This window comes from Cyprinus carpio, chromosome B1 (genome assembly GCF_018340385.1).
Source record: "Cyprinus carpio isolate SPL01 chromosome B1, ASM1834038v1, whole genome shotgun sequence".
NCBI classification, from domain to species: Eukaryota; Metazoa; Chordata; class Actinopteri; order Cypriniformes; family Cyprinidae; genus Cyprinus; species Cyprinus carpio.
The window spans coordinates 31,059,592-31,078,258 of record NC_056597.1 but is presented as its reverse complement, the minus strand read 5'-3'; the positions used below and the strand labels follow the sequence as shown (position 1 = coordinate 31,078,258).

The 18,667-nt window shown below is 45.0% G+C and overlaps 2 protein-coding genes and 1 long non-coding RNA gene across 3 annotated transcripts in view; 1 reads left to right on the top strand and 2 right to left on the bottom strand.

The window, feature by feature from the left end:
- Nucleotides 1-2,288: 2,288 nt before the first annotated feature.
- Nucleotides 2,289-13,769, bottom strand: LOC109056816 (poly(A)-specific ribonuclease (deadenylation nuclease)). The gene is given in 25 exon segments (XM_042716021.1): nt 2,289-2,648; nt 2,726-2,844; nt 2,916-2,973; nt 4,143-4,249; nt 4,327-4,471; nt 4,556-4,621; nt 4,718-4,804; nt 4,887-4,942; nt 5,032-5,101; nt 5,390-5,500; nt 5,595-5,634; nt 5,636-5,674; nt 5,768-5,882; nt 6,574-6,635; nt 6,710-6,790; nt 6,877-6,922; nt 7,184-7,246; nt 7,309-7,371; nt 8,967-9,057; nt 9,135-9,201; nt 9,273-9,357; nt 9,459-9,526; nt 13,135-13,214; nt 13,469-13,546; nt 13,701-13,769. Coding segments are annotated over 25 exon segments (1,866 nt in total). The 5' UTR covers nt 13,720-13,769; the 3' UTR covers nt 2,289-2,598.
- On the bottom strand, nt 6,590-7,015 carry LOC122136030. The gene is made up of 3 exons (XR_006153885.1): nt 6,877-7,015; nt 6,710-6,790; nt 6,590-6,635 (listed from the first exon to the last, which is right to left on the bottom strand). It is a non-coding gene; the product is annotated as an uncharacterized LOC122136030 (long non-coding RNA).
- Nucleotides 13,770-17,432: 3,663 nt separating the features above from the next.
- The window catches only part of LOC122135793 (bifunctional apoptosis regulator-like), a 3,628-nt gene continuing 2,393 nt past the window's right edge, over nt 17,433-18,667 (top strand). The window contains exons 1-2 of the mRNA XM_042716019.1: nt 17,433-17,550; nt 17,651-17,913. Coding sequence (XP_042571953.1) covers nt 17,657-17,913 — 257 coding nt within the window. The 5' untranslated portion in view covers nt 17,433-17,550; nt 17,651-17,656. The remainder of the gene's footprint in view (nt 17,551-17,650; nt 17,914-18,667) is intronic.

The following is an 18,667-nucleotide window of genomic DNA, read 5'->3' as shown; positions in this document are numbered from 1 at the left end:
TGTGAGGGGGACCTATGTAACGGTAATAAGAGGGTCACCCAGGCGGTCACCCAGGGCTTCTTAAATAACGCTGATGAAAGTTTCAACCAAAGCGTCACCCAGAGCCTCCTCCAGAGCTTCATGTCTCCGGGAGCGAAGACTGTCACCAAGAGACTCACGCATAATGATGCTAAGAGTGTCCCCGACAGCATTGTGTATAACCACGCTAAAAGAGTCAGGCAGAAAGTCATGTATAATGATGATAAAAGTGTCAACCAGAGAGTCGTGTATAACGATGGTAAGAGCGTCAAGCAGAGCTTCCTGTTCCTCTGCTGTTCTCTGCTCTCCTACTTCCTGTGGCTCTGAATCCAGCAGCTCCTCAGACGTGCTGTACACTGAATACACAGATCATGTTTCTGCTGTGCTATCTTTGTTTTATTCTTGTACTATCATTTTATCAAATAAAATCCTTCGCCTTGTTCCTGGAGTCAGATGTAATAAAGCTTGGCATGCTGGAAAGACGTCCACTGCAGTAATAAAGATTATTACTTACAAAAATCATGTTCAGAAGAGACATGCATGAAAATCATTTGATTATTAAAAGCAGCAATCTTGGGATGCTTGAATGAAGTTCATTTGATTATTAAAAGCAGCAAAAATCTCATCTGTTTTGTTATATTAATATAAATATAAACTCGTGGTTGAGAGCAGGAATTTCACACATGCTTTTGTCTAATTTATCCAATATCTTTTGTGTGTGTAACGTGCATAAGAGGTACAGAGTCTAACTGTAACACATCAAGTGACGAGATTTCAATTTGATTCTTAAATTTAACTGATTTGACTCAATATCCATCAATCATAAAGATTTAAAAATGGCTGTGAAATATAACCCTCTCAAGTTGGTACGTAACAATAATATTCTAAGTTAAAATTAACAAAAGAGCCCAAACTATTAAATTCCATTGCTATTTATTTAAAAATAAAATTACAAATTTAAAATAAATTTAAATCATAAGAAAATGAAAGTGTTTTTAGACATTGTATGCGTCAACCTGTTGTTGGGGACTCCCAAAACCAAAATATGAAGCTTTCATAACCCATAATAGGGGCACTTTAGATCGCACATAAGGCTATAGTTTAAAGAACACACATGTATAAGCTATCAAAATACAATACACTATCATTTTGATTTACCTTGACCCAGAATGAAACATTTTTAGTTTTGAGTTAGGCTAAAAAAAAAGTCTGCGTTCTAATTCTTTAAATATAAGCTTTTGGTAAATATAACATCATTTAAATGGTGGCTGTCAAGGCCTACATCATACAATTAACACATCACGAATAATTAACAAGATAAATGAAAGCTTGTATTTGGCATTATACTCAACTCTAGAGTTGATTTTCCTTACGAACAAGCAACTCTGAATGCCTTTCCTGAGGTAAAAGTACATTAAACTGTTTGATTGACGTGTAGAGACGATATATTTATTCAGTTGTGTTTTGTGTCTTTCACCATACCTTCTGATGCTGATCCAGATCTATGTGGTGCTGTACCGGTCATTAAAGCGGGAGACGAACGGTTCATTCGCGCGGCGCTGCCGTTAAACCGTCGGTTGAAAAGGATATTTGAATTTAAGCGCCAACTAGATCGAGTTTAAACTTGGCGCAGAGTAAATAACAGAGTGACATCTAGAGGAGCAGACTGGTAATAACGTAAGGTAATTAAACAGTCTGATGTAAGTTTTTCTTCGAATTAAATTAGCAGTAATTCATGCAAAAATGTTATGAAATAAGGCTTTACTTCCAAATGTAAGACTAATTTAGTGGATGAAAAAGACTGTGGTAAAGGTTTTGGTCCCATCACTCAGCTCTAAACATGGAGCTGCTTGAAAGTCCCTTCCCTTTTGCTATAATCCACCAGTAACATCTGAGGATCAATCCTACACTTAAATGTCTTAAACAGGTATGTTTTACACCGTTAGTTTTGGTCCCATGTCATTATGAACCTGTAATAAAGATTCAGGTTCATGTCAGACTGTGAATACCGAACAATATCAGAATGATCTGAATAAAGCAAAGTGAATCATTCATCAATCATTCAGACTGAATGAACAGCTCAACACACACGTACTAAGAAAGACTCTTTAATTTCATCTCCCCTGGAAAAGGGAACATTTTAACATCTCATACAAAAAAAAAAAAAAAAAAAAAAAAACACCATAAAAATACAAGGACCAATACAAAGGATATGAACAGGACATTCGTGATGACATCAGACATTCTTTGACACGCGTTCTTTTTTTTTCTTCTTCTCACTGTTAAACTAAACAAACCCTCATGAGGAATAAATAAACCTGCAGGACACATCGAGACTAAAATGAGGGAGCGCTGTTGGAAACCACGTTAAAATACTACAGGACGCACTCATACACACTCGTATTCGGACAGGAAATGGCTCAGTACCTTTAAAACGCACTGAACTTGGGCCACGCGAGGAGAGGTCACAGGAAGTCACAGACGACACACGCTGGGTGTCAGGAGATAACTGCAGTCTTCCGATTGGCTGTCGATTACACACGGATGGAGAGAGGCTTCCGATTGGCTGCCGAGCCTTCCCTACCAAACCTGAGGAACGTCGAAGAGAGCCGGTGGTGTCGTTTCAGAAGCTGTGCGACAGAAAACAATCAAACAGTCAAGTTCAGCAGACGAGAGTTACACGGCATACATCAATCTAAACGCTCACCATCTGACTTCCTCTTCTTGTGTCTGCGGCTCCTTTTACCTTGACTCTGATTGGCTGAGGACTCCTCAGGCTCCGCCTCCTCCTGCACTGGACTCACAGAGGCTCCGCCTTCATCAGGCCTGGACAAAGAGCAGCCAATCAGATGGAATCATGACATCATGTGAGTGTGTTAAAGGGGCGGGGCACTTACTGCAGTCTGGGCCAATCACAGGAGCCAGCGACCTCAGCGTACGTCTGTGAGCAGCTTTCTGTGACAAACGAAATTAAACATCTCACGTTAATGAAAAACAGGTTTGAAAAGACAGCAAGCCCAATTACTGTTACCACAGAGTTTTATTAAATTCTCCATTATAGTGATGTGTGGACGCTAATACACTGACTGACATTGTTCTCCTTATAGTTATTACTGACGTTATATATGTGTCCTTTGGTGGCTGTTATTGCCACAGTAACGGCTGTTGACGCGGACGCCGTTCTTGTCGTTGCCACAGTAACGGCTATTGACGAGGACGCCGTTCTTGTCGTTGCCACAGTAACGGCTGTTGACGCGGACGCCGTTCTTGTCGTTGCCACAGTAACGGCTATTGACGCGGACGCCGTTCTTGTCGTTGCCACAGTAACGGCTGTTGACGCGGACGCCGTCTTAGTCGTTGCCACAGTAACGGCTGTTGACGCGGACGCCGTCTTAGTCGTTTGCCAACAGTAAACGTTTTGTTGTTGACGCCGACGCCGTTCTTGTCGTTGCCACAGTAACGGTTGTTGACGCGGACGCCGTTCTTGTCGTTGCCACAGTAACGGCTGTTAAGGCGGACGCCGTCCTAGTCGTTGCCACGTAACGGTTGTTTGACGCGGACGCCGTCCTAGTCCGTTGCCACAGTAACGGTTGTTGACGCGGACGCCGTTCTAGTCGTTGCCACAGTAACGGTTGTTGACGCGGACCGCCGTCTTAGTCGTTGCCACAGTAACGGCTGTTAAGGCGGATGCCGTCCTAGTCGTTGCCACAGTAACGGCTGTTGACGCGGACGCCGTCCTAGTCGTTGCCACAGTAACGGCTCTGTTGACGCGGACGCCGTTCTAGTCGTTGCCACAGTAACGGCTGTTGACGCGGACGCCGTCTTTGTCGTTGCCACAGTAACGGCTGTTAAGGCGGACGCCGTCCTAGTCGTTGCCACAGTAACGGTTGTTGACGCGGACGCCGTTCTAGTCGTTGCCACAGTAACGGTTGTTGACGCGGACGCCGTCTTAGTCGTTGCCACAGTAACGGCTGTTAAGGCGGATGCCGTCCTAGTCGTTGCCACAGTAACGGCTGTTGACGCGGACGCCGTCCTAGTCGTTGCCACAGTAACGGTTGTTGACGCGGACGCTATTATGCTATCACTACAGTTAGAGTTGTGGGTGTGAATGCAGAAACACTGACCGTCGGTCTTCATCTTCTTGACGCTGCTGTAGTGTGTCCAGCTGCTGTCAGCGTTGTGATTCTGCTCCTCTAGGGACGGACTGATGCTCCTCTTGACCGCCTGCAGCCTGAACACACACACACACACACGGTCACATGACTGCCTGACTCGTGCGGCGCCTCTGAGGGACTCTGTGGGACTCACCGGCTGGAGCCCGAGGCGCTGTAGGAAGCGTCCCAGCCGTCGTTGGTCCACCTCCTGCTGGTGTGTGTGCTCTTCTGTCTGGACTGCAGGTACTCGGCGTAGGTCTGGATGCGGTAGCTCTCGGCGTAGCGGCTGGTGTTCATGGCTGCAGACAGAGAGCAGACGTTAGCAGACGACCGGCTCACGCTGAAGCAGAGCAGCGGATCTGAGAGTCTCACCTATCTGAAACCTGCTCCGTCTGAACTGAGACACACGAACGCTGAAGTGTCGTCGACCCATGACACCTGGATGTTCCCTGAGACATGGCAAAGACAGATCAGCACATACACTGACAGATGAGTGTGTGTGTGTGTGTGTGTGTGTGTGTGTGTTTTTGTTTGTGTGTGGTTACCGAAGGCGCTGAAGAGCTGGTACAGGTCGCTGGTCTTCCACTCTTTAGGGAACGTGACGTACAGGACGTGATCCCTCTTGGGCTGCACTGAAAACACACAAAACATTTGATACCTAACACTATAAAAATGCTTGTAATAGGAGTGTGTGTGTGTGTGTGTGTCTCTTACGGTCAGGTCCACTCATGTTCAGGTAGGGAATGTCAATCACCCTCATCAGGAATAATCTAGAATACACACATGAACTCATATGAGACACAGATTCAGACCCGCGTGTGTGTGTGTGTGTGTGTGTGTGTGTGTGTGCATTGCTCACTTGTTGTAGAAGGGTTCGAGGAGTTTGGAGCGAGCAGAGATGTGACTCTTTGGAGGCGTGAGAAAAGACCCTGAGAGAAAAAAAATAAACAATGTACTTAAAAACAGCTGATAAACAGACAGTTCAGAGTGAGTTCAGACTGGAGGAGCAGATCTAAACCTGCTATAACACACACACAAAGATATTTTAACAGAAAAATAACAGCCACACTATTGAACAAGACTGATAATTGATATGCTTTTTTAGCTGGTTGGTTTGGTTCATGATTTTCATCACTCATAATTATTTATAAGACTTTAAGATTCCTATGGGGGAAAAAAGCTTCTGGAAGCAGATCACTGTACACACACACACTCACCCAGATAGTTTGCCATGGAGATGAAGCACAGTCCAGTGATGAAGGCGTCATAACCGGCTTCATGAAGCTGCTCTGTGGACGTGTCGTAACTTTGAAGGCCTTCAGGACACTCTGAACACACACACAAGGCCGGAGAGTGACGTGTGACATGAGTCTGAATGTGTTTGTATGAGAGGAGAGTGTGTGTGTGTGTGTGTGTATGTACCGGTGGTGGGTGATCTGAAGGGGGTCTCTCTCAGCTGTTTTGTGCGTTTTTTCAGCCAGTGATGTGTTGCTGATGATCTCCTATCACACACACACACACACACACACACACATTAAACACACTCAAATTAAACACACAGCTCCAGATCACTACTGAACACACACGTGACACACCTTGAAGGGCTGCGTGGATGCCATCAGCTTGGTGTCTAACAGCCTGAAACACACACACACACAGACACACAGAGAGCATGAGTCAGTGCACACATTGGTTTGTGGAAGTCGTGGCCTAATGGTTAGAGAGTCGGACTCCCAATCGAAGGGTTTGTGAGTTCGAGTCTCGGCCGCAGGAATTGTGGGTGGGGGGAGTGCATGTACAGTTTCTCTCTCCACCCCTTCAATACCACGACTTAGGGGGCCCCTGAGCAAGGCACCGAACCCCCAACTGCTCCCCGGGGCGCCGCAGCATAAAATGGCTGCCCACTGCTCCGGGTTGTGTGTTCACAGTGTGGTGTGTGTGTCCCACTGCTCTGTGTGTTGTGCACTTCTTCGGATGGGTTAAATGCAGAGCACGAATTCTGAGTATGGGTCACCATACTTGGCTGAATGTCACGTCACTTTCACTTTTCACTTTTTCACGTGAACAGAGACATGCGTAGATAGTGTGATTGGGTGTTTGCTGGGAGTGAAAGGAGTGGTGAGTTATTTTGTGTCTCCAGCTCCTGTAACACACACACACACACAGAGCTCATCAACTGTGACTTGTTCCACGCTTTCCCCACAATCCTCCAGTGCTTCATGATGTTACCCACCCCCGTCGGGCAGCGGCCCCAGAACTGTGATGGATGGTGTGCATGAACGTCCAGCAGCATGTTGTGACCCACCACCATTTTTACCCTGCGTCACACACACACACAAGATCAGTCAGATGGTTCGTATCAGAATGATAAGAGTGTGTGTTGTGTTGTGTTGAGACTCACAGATTTAGGGGAGATGGCTCTGATAACGCCTGGAGAAGCCCCACAGCATCATTCAGCTCCTCCTGCAACACACAATCAGTCCGTCAATCATGACATCATCATCATCCAGAGATCACGTGACCGCACAGATACACACCTGCTCCCTCTGCTGCTTCTGCTGCTCCCTCCTCCTCCTCTCCTCTTCATCCACCTTACTGATCTGAATGAACCGCTCCTTCTGACGACACACACACACACACACACACTGATGATCAGAGCCTGATGATGAGGATATAATGTGCACTAATGAGTGTGTGTCAGTACCTTCTCTGTCTCCAGCGTCTCCATCGTGAAGACCTTTAGTGAATACCTGAGACAAAACACCAGAACAGTGACACACTGAGCTCATACACACACACACTGAAGAGAGAGAGCTCATCACACACACACACTGAAGAGAGAGAGCTCAATCACACACACACACTGAAGAGAGAGAGCTCATCACACACACACACTGAAGAGAGAGAGCTCATCACACACACACACTGAAGAGAGAGAGCTCATCACACACACACACACTGAAGAGAGAGAGCTCATCACACACACACACACACTGAAGAGACAGGCTTACTTTGAGTTGAGCGTCTGATAGATGAGCTTCCTCTGAAAGCTGAAACACACGTGATATTCAGAACTGTTCCACACAAACACACTGTATTTCAGTAAGTCTGTCAGTTAAAGGAGTGTGATTCTGACCCGGTGCAGGGCTCCAGATCCAGAGTCTGATCGGAGTTCTTCAGAAGAGCTTCAACCTTCTGCCTGCAACACATCATCATCATCATCATCACAGCTGCCGATTCATGCATGTTTCCCATCATGCACATGGGAAAATACAGCTTCAGTGTGAACACGATTCTAAGGTCATGTCCACACGTACACATTTTTATAAACCGTTTTTCCTTTTCTGTCCACATGGAAACACACACACACTATGATGCACTGTCAAGAGCATGTCAAACCAACAGGTGGCGATATAATCTCAACCGTAAAGCCATGCTGGCCAATCAGAAGCCTGAGAAGTTTCCAGTAGGCGGAGATAACAGCGCAGGCTCTGACTTCACAAGCCAAAAAGAGATTTTTTGGTACTCTTCACCCTGGCAGGAGTTGTCACAAATGTTCAGTTTCAGTGATCTGGTGCTGGACGAACAGCCAAACCACACAGAAACAGTTTTAAAATAACCGCGTTCATGTGGACAGCGCCTAAATACTAATAATATTACTGAAAGTAACTTAAGATCAAATTAAGCAAAGTACTAAAACAAAATACTACTGCTACTATTTTGAATTAGCTCTAAGTTTTAGTAATGTAATTTTGCCACTTTTATTAATATTTTTGACATTTCTATTTCTTGCTTAATTTAGTTTACATTATTTTAGTTTGGTAATTTTACTACTTTGCTAACTTTAATTTCAATTTTTTTAATAGTTGTATTTAACAATAACAATGATATAGAATTATCATTACATTACAAATAATGCAAGATAAGCACATGCATATCAATTATATAACGAATGAGCCAATTTAAACAAATATAAAAATACTGGACAGAAAGAAAAAGAAATTAAGGTACAATAAACAAGGGTTTTCACGTATGTGAGTAAGAGTGTGTGTGTGTTGTGTGTGTGAGAGAGAGTGTGTGTGTGTGGTGTGTGTGTGTGGAGTGTGTGTGAGTGAGGAGTGTGTGTGTGTGTGAGTGAGGTGAGTTGTGTGTGTGTGTGTGGAGAGAGAGTGTGTGCAAGAGTGAGAGAGTGAGTGTGTGTGAGTGAGGAGTGTGTGTGTGAGTGGGGTGTTTGCGAGAGTTAGAGAGTGAGTGTGTGTGAGTGAGGAGTGAGTGTGTGTTTGTGCGAGAGTTAGAGGAGTGATGGTGTGGTGATGTGAGGAGTGTGTGTGAGTGAGGATGTGAGTGTGTGAAAGTGAGGAGTGGTGTGTGTGTGTGTGTGGAGTGTGCCGAGTGAGGAGAGAGAGAGAGTGTGTGTGTGAGAGAGTGTGAGTGTGTGTGTGAAAGTGAGGAGTGTGTGTGTGTGTGTGAGAGAGAGAGAGAGAGAGAGAGAGAGAGAGAGAGAGAGAGAGAGAGAGAGAGAGAGAACGAGAGTGTGTGTGTGTGTGAGTGTGTGTGTGTGTGTGTGAGTGAGAGAGCGTGTGAGTGTGAGAGAGTGTGTGTGTGTGTGACAGTGTGAGAGGTGTGTGAGAGAGAGAGAGTGTGCGTGTGTGAGAGAGAGTGTGTGAGGAGTGAGTGTGTGGTGTGTGTGTTGTGTGTGTGTGTGAGAGAGAGTGTGTGTGTGTGAGGTAGTGTTGGTGTGTGTGTGGTATTGTGGGTAGTTTGTGTGGGAGGTACGTGAGGGTGTGTGTGTACGAGACTGGCCCCGCCCCATTGATCTGGCTCCGCCTCTCCTCATACTGCTCCCTCAGCTGAGACTCCTCCTCCTGGGTCAGGTACGGGATCCCTACGGCAAAACCACAGCTGTCAGTCAAACACACAGCACACCCACCAGCCAATCACAGGACAGGACATCAACCTCACTGACCGCTGCGGAAGGACCTTGTTGGAAGTCGAAGCCCTGGCTGGCCAGGAAATCAATGCTGGAGCTCTGGAGGAAGAGGAAGAGGAAGAGGATGATTCAGAGTCCAGCTCACTCGGGACACACACACGCTCTCTCACCTGACAGATGAACTTGATGTCCGGAGACGTGCGGCTGAAAAAGGGTTTGGGGAAGATGTAGAAGTTGAAGGCTTTAGTGACGTACCTGTGAGACGGAGACAGATCAGATGTTATTTAAACGAGATGGGGAGCTGTTTACAAACAACAACGACACACAGAGGACAGACAGACACGGCTGATGCTCACGTGGACTGATTCTGGTCGTATCTGAAGGTGCAGACGCCAAACTGGAAGAGCAGGAAGTTCATGGAGTGCTGCAGGAAACCAGCCAGAGCATCAACACACACACACTACAGCGGATCTGATCATCACCGAGCCTAACGATCCACTCTGATCACACGTGCACAGACACTCACGTTTATTCACGATCATCCTGATCGGTTTATCATCCATGAACGTGTCTTGATTTAACAGAGTTCGTGTGTGTTCTCAGCACTGTGTATTTACACACACACACACACACACGTCTCTTTATTCAGTGTTAGGCTTGAGATAAACCTGATTTACTACAATATTAACACTCAACTCGAAGTCTTCAGTGTGTGAACATCATCAACACATCCAAACTAAACTCGTCACACTCATTTCAGTACACAGTTCATCTCAGATGGTGCTTCACACTCTTACAGCAGCTGCGGGCCAATTACTGACCAATCAACAGCTTCGATCAGAAGATATTATCTATCCATAATACACTACATTCAGACTGTAGTCATGTTCTGCCGGTCCACTGCGCGTATATTATAATCTATTTGTGAACTGATTTAATGTTCGTTTAGGTTTTTAAATATTCAAATCTTTATTCATTTTTAATGTTTAAGAGTAAAAAAAAGCAACATTAACAATGTCTGATTATCTTTTAATGCACTTTAATAATGTCATAGTGCTTTATTCATTGTGTGTGTGTGTGAGAGAGTGAGTGAGTGAGTGAGTGTGTATCTGTGTGTGTATCTGTGAGTGAGTGTGTGTGTGTGTGTGTGTGAGAGAGTGTGTGTCTGTGCATCTGTGAGTGAGTGAGTGTGTGTGTGTGTGAGAGAGTGTGTGTCTGTGCATCTGTGAGTGAGTGAGTGTGTGTGTAGCTGTGAGTGAGTGTGAGTGTGTGTATCTGTGAGTGAGTGTGAGTGTGTATCTGTGAGTGAGTGTGAGTGTGTATCTGTGAGTGAGTGTGTGTATCTGTGAGTGAGTGTGTGTGTGTGTGTATCTGTGAGTGAGTGTGTGTGTGTGTATCTGTGAGTGAGTGTGTGTGTGTATCTGTGAGTGAGTGTGTGTGTGTGTATCTGTGTGAGTGAGTGTGAGTGAGTGTATCTGTGAGTGTGTGTATCTGTGAGTGAGTGTATCTGTGAGTGTGTGTATCTGTGAGTGTGTGTCTGTATCTGTGAGTGAGTGTGTGTGTGTGTGTATCTGTGAGTGAGTGTGTGTGTGTATCTGTGAGTGTGTGTGTGTGTGGTGTGTGTGTGTATCTGTGAGTGAGTCTCTCTCTGTCTGTGAGTGAGTGTGTGTGTGTATCTGTGAGTGAGTGTGTGTGTGTGTGTATCTGTGAGTGAGGTGTGTGTGTGTGTGTGTATCTGTGAGTGAGTGTGTGTGTGTGTGTATCTGTGAGTGAGTGTGTGTGTGTGTGTATCTGTGAGTGAGTGTGTGTGTGTGTGTATCTGTGGGTGAGTGTGTGTGTGTGTGTGTATCTGTGAGTGAGTGTGTGTGTGTGTGTATCTGTGAGTGAGTGTGTGTGAGCGAGAGTGAGTGTGTGTGTGTGTATCTGTGAGTGAGTGTGTGTGAGCGAGAGTGAGTGTGTGTGTGTGTGTATCTGTGAGTGAGTGTGTGTGTGTGTATCTGTGAGTGAGTGTGTGTGTGTGTGTATCTGTGAGTGAGTGTATCTGTGAGTGAGTGTATCTGTGAGTGAGTGTATCTGTGAGTGAGTGTGTGTGTGTGTATCTGTGAGTGAGTGTATCTGTGAGTGAGTGTATCTGTGAGTGAGTGTATCTGTGAGTGAGTATATCTGGTGAGTGTGTGTCTGTATCTGTGAGTGAGTGTGTGTGTGTGTAATCTGTGAGTGAGTGTGTGTGTGTGTGTGTGTATCTGTGAGTGAGTGTGTGTGTGTGTGTATCTGTGAGTGTGTGTATCTGTGAGTGTGTGTATCTGTGAGTGAGTGTGTGTGTATCTGTGTGTGTGTGTGTGTGTATCTGTGAGTGTGTGTGTGTGTGTGTGTGTGTGTGTATCTGTGAGTGAGTGAGTGAGTGTGTATCTGTGTGTGTATCTGTGAGTGAGTGTGTGTGTGTGTGTATCTGTGAGTGAGTGTGTGTGTGTGTATCCGTGTGTGAGTGTGTGTGTGTGTGTCTGTGAGTGAGTGTGTGTGTGTGAGCGAGAGTGAGTGTGTGTGTGTGTGTATCTGTGAGTGAGTGTGTGTGTGTGTATCTGTGAGTGAGTGTATCTGTGAGTGAGTGTATCTGTGATGTGAGTGTATCTGTGAGTGTGTGTCTGTATCTGTGAGTGAGTGTGTGGTGTGTGTATCTGTGAGTGAGTGAGTGTGTGTGTGTGTATCTGTGAGTGTGTGTATCTGTGAGTGTGTGTCTGTATCTGTGAGTATGTGTGTGTGTGTCTGTGAGTGAGTGTGTGTCTGTGAGTGTGTGTCTGTGAGTGAGTGTGTATCTGTGTGTGTGTCTGTGAGTGAGTGAGTGTGTGTGTGTGTGTATCTGTGAGTGAGTGTGTGTGTGTGTGTGTTTGTGTCTGTGAGTGAGTGTGTGTGTGTGTGTGTGTGTTTGTGAGTGAGTGTGTGTGTGTGTGTGTGTATCTGTGAGTGAGTGTGTGAGCGAGAGTGAGTGTGTGTGTGTGTATCTGTGAGTGAGTGTGTGTGAGCGAGAGTGAGTGTGTGTGTGTGTATCTGTGAGTGAGTGTGTGTGTGTGTATCTGTGAGTGAGTGTATCTGTGAGTGAGTGTATCTGTGAGTGAGTGTATCTGTGAGTGAGTGTATCTGTGAGTGAGTGTATCTGTGAGTGAGTGTATCTGTGAGTGAGTGAGTGTGTGTTGTGTGAGCGAGAGTGAGTGTGTGTGTGTGAGCGAGAGTGAGTTTGTGTGTGTGTATCTGTGAGTGAGTGTGTGTGTGTGTATCTGTGAGTGAGTGTGTGTGAGCGAGAGTGAGTGTGTGTGTGTGTATCTGTGAGTGAGTGTGTGTGTGTGTATCTGTGAGTGTGTGTGTCTGTATCTGTGAGTGTGTGTATCTGTGAGTGAGTGTATCTGTGAGTGAGTGTATCTGTGAGTGAGTGAGTGTGTGTGTGTGAGCGAGAGTGAGTGTGTGTGGTGTGTGAGCGAGAGTGAGTGTGGTGTGTGTATCTGTGAGTGAGTGTGTGTGTGTGTATCTGTGAGTGAGTGAGTGAGTGTGTATCTGTGTGTGTGTCTGTGAGTGAGTGAGTGTGTGTGTGTTGATCTGTGAGTGAGTGTGTGTGAGCGAGAGTGAGTGTGTGTGTGTGTATCTGTGAGTGAGTGTGTGTGTGTGTATCTGTGAGTGAGTGAGTGAGTGTGTGTGTGTCTGTGTGAGTGCATGTGTGAGTGAGTGTGTGTGTGAGCGAGAGAGAGAGATTGTGTGAGAGTGTGTGTGAGAGTGTGTGCATGTGTGAGCGAGAGTGTGTGTATATGTGTGTGTGTGCGTCTGTGTGTGTGTGAGAGAGAGAGTGTGTGTGTGTATCTGTGAGTGAGTGTGTGTGAGCGAGAGTGAGTGTGTGTGTGTGTGTGTGAGTGCATGTGTGAGTGAGTGTGTGTGTGTGTGCGAGTGTGTGTGTGTTGTGTGTGTGTGTGTGCGCATGTGTTAGTGTGTGTGTGTGCGTGTGTGTGTGCGTGTGTGAGAGAGTGTGTGTGTGTGTGTGTTCTTTACCTTCCTCAGTTTAGTGTATCTCTCCTCTGGTGTGTCCAGTCCATTGGTCAGAGCACTCACTGACGGGCCATCACTGATTCCTACAACAACACACACACACACTTTAACACAATCTCTCTCTCTCACACAGACATACAGAGACACACACACGCACACACAGACACACACACTTTAACACATAATCTCTCTCTCTCTCACACACACACACAGACACAGATATACACACACACTCTCGCTCATATAATATAATCAACAGACAGACAGACAGACAGACAGACACACACACACACACACACACACACACACACACACACACACACACACACACACACACCTGTGAATTCTCCGTCTATGGAGATGAAATCCGCCTCCTGCACAGCGCTACACACCTCTGGAAGAACCTCCTTAAAATCTGCACGACACACACATTAACACACATTAACACGCGCTCACACACACATCTCGCGCGCACGCACACACGCCGTCACTATAGCGCGCGCGCTCGCGGTGTGTGGGTCTGCGCGGGGGTTTAACGGTGATGTATTCGGGTATTTTGATCGTCTTACTCTGTCTGGTGACCTCCATTCTGCGAAGCAGCGATTCACACACAAACACACACTGGAAGCTTTAACCCCGCCGCCGGAAGCAGTCGCCCGCACTTCCGCTCGCTGTGTGATCCTGCAGGAGGCGCTCTCGGGTCACTGGAGACGTGTGATTATTCCCATACATTAAATTCATAGAGGAGATATAAATTAAAATCGAAATAATTAAATAGAAACCATCCAGTCATCACAAGCGACTGACTGGTCCATCCTGCTCAGCGCAGACAAAATAACAGCTAACTTTAATTTACATTAAAAAACACACAGTGGATATTTTATATAGATTAATTATTATTTAAAATAAGTTGAGAATGTTTTAGTTGTATTTGTTTGATGGAGGTTATAATCAAACCAGATTCCCGCCGATTCTGTAACGGTCACAGAGCCTGAGGTTAACTACAAGTAACTTAACTTTAATATCTGACAACTGTTTTTACACTGAAATGTTAAATGATCGACAGTTATATCCAGAGATACAAACTATTCCACTTTTGTCAGAGTGTGTGGTTTTTGAATTGAAGATAACCTGTATTGTTTGTGAAGTTTGTAGGCCTGCTTGAAACATGATCTAAGCACCTTTCAGTAGAAAATAAGAGTCTTTGTGTGTGTGTATAAAAGCACACAAAGACTTTACATTTCATACTGAAAGGTGCTTAGTTCATGTTTCAAGCAGGCCTACAAACTTCACAAACAATACAGGTTATCTTCAGATTGACCTACAGGTTATACAGGTTATGCTGTTATATATATATGTGTTATGCAGTTTAATTTGTTTAAATCAGAAAGAGCTTTATTATATAAGTATGTTTGTACATACAAGGAAATTTGTTTTAGTGTCATAAGCGTCCAGTACACAGAGACAACAACAACACACAGATAGTAAAAATAAGATGTGAATAAAATACACACATATAAATACAGATAAGCCAATATATATATATATATATATAATTTGTTTTAGTGTCACATATATATATATATATATAGATAAGCCAATATATATATAGTATGTAGGCTATAGGTAGGTGTGCTGTAGATAGAATAGAATAGGAATACAATAAAAAATAAGTTGTAGGGATGTACTAGGATGAAGGGTGATAAATAAGTTTAATACAGGAATAAATAAAAGGACCATTGCATTTGTGGAAACATGAATGTTTTACATAAAAAATCAACCCTGAAAACACTTCTTCCCTAATGAAAGGTAACTCCCGTTGCGTCGTTATTGACGAATGTATGAGGAAACTCCCGTTTACTCTGTTACTGAAGCCTGATTTGTTAATGTTTGTGTAGCTGCACAAACCAATGGCGCTCAAGGAAGACTGACGAAGAGACCATCTCTTCCCGGACTCTGCGACGAAGCTGAAGAAGCGAATGTACATAAGTCTCGCCTGTTTTCGCTCGTGGATCTCCTTCTTCCACGAAGGCGGTCCCGTCCCCTCTGTTCTCCAGACTCCTTTCTCTCCCAAGAAGAAGAAGCAGTGGAACAGTGGGGCCATCTTCCTGGGCTTATGTAGCGGCTGGTCAGACCAGCTCAGCCCTGCATACGATGTCCGTGCTACAGATATTTCAAGCCAAACTTATCCATGACATGGACGAGTCCGGCGCCTTCAAGGAGCTGCGTACAGCGACAGATCTGGCCCTGCGAGCTACCAAGGCGGCAATGCAGTCAGTGAGCAAGGCCATGGCTATCCTAGTTGGTGCTGGAACGCCACCTTTGGCTAAACTTGACGGACATCAGGGATGCCAAAAAGATTCCTGGATTCCCCGGTCTCTCCTAAGGACTCTTTGGCTCTGCTGTGGATGGCTTCACGGAGCGCTTCACAGAGGCTCAAAAGACACTGCATCATTTTCTGCCCAAGCGCCCCAGTTAGGTGACTGTTTAAAGCCGCCTCAAGACAGCGTCCACACAGCATCCTGCAAAGACGGTGCATCCTCAGCTCTCACATAAGCTGGAGCCTGGGATTCAACAGAGCCCCTGGACGGCCAGGAAGCATCCCTTCACGAAGCAACAAGGTCCCCGCCCTCGAGTAGTGCTGGACCCTGAGTGTCAGAAGACAGTTGGAAAAAACAACTTGGTTGTTAAGTTCTTTACAGGCAATCTGTGGTTAAATCCTCCTTGTCCTGGGACTGTGTCAGCATGGGACTTGTCTTTAGTCCTGAGGGCCCAATGACTGTAAGGTTGTTCTTCAACCGCGCAGCAGTTATTCAACCAAAGTGCTCTCAGCTCTGTTTAGAGCCCAGGTAATTTCCCTTTTAGCCCTCCCTGGCACGGATGGTGAACAAGGTCCCATCTTGTTGCGCCCTGTCTGGGCACTACAAGTTTACATTAAGTGTTTTCCGAATCTTTTACACAAACTGAGCAGCTTTTTGTGTGCTTTGGATGCCACTCTAAAGGGCTGCCAGTCAGGGTCCTGTCTTGTTGCTTCGAGTGTAAATGCTATAGCCCTGGCTTTATGCCTCAGCTGGTTTGCAATGCCCTCTAGGAGTGAGGGCCCATTCCACCAGAGGAATGGCCTCCTCCTGGGCCTGGTCCAGTGGAACCTCTATTGGGGAGATTTGTGTGGCCGTTGCTGTCTACCTTTATTAGATTTTATAATTTGGACATCCCTGCCCTGCAGATGAGGGTCTTATCCACTTAATGTTTACCCCCCCCCCCCCCCCCCCGGGTTTGGACGGAAGTGTCAAGTAGAACGTTCTCTGGTCTCTTTGTGGCTCAGGCTTATGGAGTCCTCACTGAGTGTTTCTGGGCTGAGCTCGTGGAGCAGGCTTAGTTCTGCATCTGCTTATAGCACGGCACCACTGGATGTGTTTCCCATACATTCGTCAATGACGACGCAATGGTTCGATAGGGAATTCTCTAGTTACTCACATAACCTTGGTTCCCTGAGATAAGGGAACGAGTGTTGCGTAACTGGCTGTGCTATAGCTTCAGTAACACACCTGGTCAAAACAGCTTAACTGAAATGAAAACTCAGGCCCAAATATGTGTAATATATACCATTTTCAAACCAGTAGCAAATGTTTTAATGATAGTGTAATCTATTAAAAATATTTATACCATTAAATATGAGGGTTTTGTAAAATTTGTGTTCTTTTTGTTAAAGTGTAGTGCTTATTTTGTGTGTTATTAGGCAGGTAGATAAATTAGAAAAAATTAAGAAACGCATAAGTGTTACAATAAATTAAATAAACAAAATTTATCTAAATCAATCTTGTTCAGACAAGAGCTTAAAAGCACAAAGTGAATACAGTAATACAGACTGTATTAACATCAGACTGGCTTTTCAGAGACGACGACAACCAAAACATTTCTCTGTGAGTCACTTTATATACTGTATTCATAAAGAATTATTATTGTACATCTATGAGATATGAATGTACAAATATTAGTACTGGTAATAAAGCACATCAAAGTGAAACTGAAAGTGTGTGTGTGTGTTGGTATGTATGCAGGTTCAGCTAAATTAAAAATGTAGGAAACCAGAAAAATCCTGTCCTTGTAACTCAAATGACAGATGATTGAGAAAAAATGTCCCATTTAACCTTGAATTAAGCATATTTAATATTTTTTTACATAATGTGTAGTGTTTTTGGTAGAAAACAATAGAAGTCAGTGGAAATTCCCACTGAATATTTTATATCACGTGTGTTTGTTTGAGCTGGTAGCTGCTGTGCTTAAGTGAAGCAGTTTCTCTTTTTCTCTTTTCTTTTGTGATGAGAGAGATATGGGTGTTTAAAATGAATAAACCGAAAGAGCCGACATGAGAAGAGAGACGAGGAGCTGACGGGCAGCACTGAGACTGAGACTGAAGTAAGACATGAACCTGTCTGCAGACATTCACAGGAGCCGCCCTGTGCTGTTATATGATCTGTGTGTGTGTGTGTGTGTGTGTGTGTGTGTGTGTTGGCAGAGTGAGATGGAGGTGCGGATCCCGGTGGAGCCGGAGCTCAGTGAGTCTGAGTCTGAGGAAGGGTCAGGTCTGTCTGAGTCTGAGTTCACCTGTCACTGCTGCTACCAGGTTCTGGTGGACCCCACCACGCTCACCTGTGGACACAGCTTCTGCAGACACTGTCTGGCCAACTGGTGGGCCTCCGCTCTGCCCAGGGTCCGCAGAGACTGCCCAGAATGCCGAGCGGTGTGGACTGGCTTTCCCAAAGTCAACATCCTGCTCCGGTGAGAGATGTAGATATCATTACAGTTACTTAGTGATGTCCGGTTCACAAACAAATCATTTGATTTAACCGGTTCTTCTTAGTGAACCGGTCGAACCAGTTCACCAAATCAGACTGAATTGTTTGAATTTTGTATTTTCATCCCGGACAGAGATGATAGACTTGACATTATGTCTTCGTGAATGACGTCATTACATTAGGGAGTAAAAGAACCAGTCTTCCCATCACTACAGTTACTGTTACAGTTATTATAGTTTAGTTTGTGGTGTGAACAGGCCTTAAACGGGTCATTAACTGAGAAACTATAATTCCCTTGATCTTTTGACATGTAAGAGGTCATTGTACTATAAAAACATCCTATAAGTTTCAGAACTCAAAACTTTCGTGTTAATCTAAAAACTTACACTGAAGGTCGTCTGCCAAAACAACAGCTTGTGGAATGTTCTGCTCTATGATGTAATAGTGTGGATAAGCACCGCCTCCAAAGAAGAAGATCAACGCCTGCTTCTACATCATTGTCTGTTGATTTTGATTGCTTTTATTGTCCTCATTTGTAAGTCGCTTTGGATAAAAGCATCTGCTAAATGACTAAATGTCAATGTCTGTTTAGCTCCGCCCTCCGAATCTACATCACTGCCTGTTTAGCCCCGCCCACCAATTCGCGCATGTAGTGTAAATAAAGAAAGCCGCGAATGCAGGTCTGTGCAGAAACCATACTATAAAGATGTCTATAATCCTCCACATCTATTCAAACA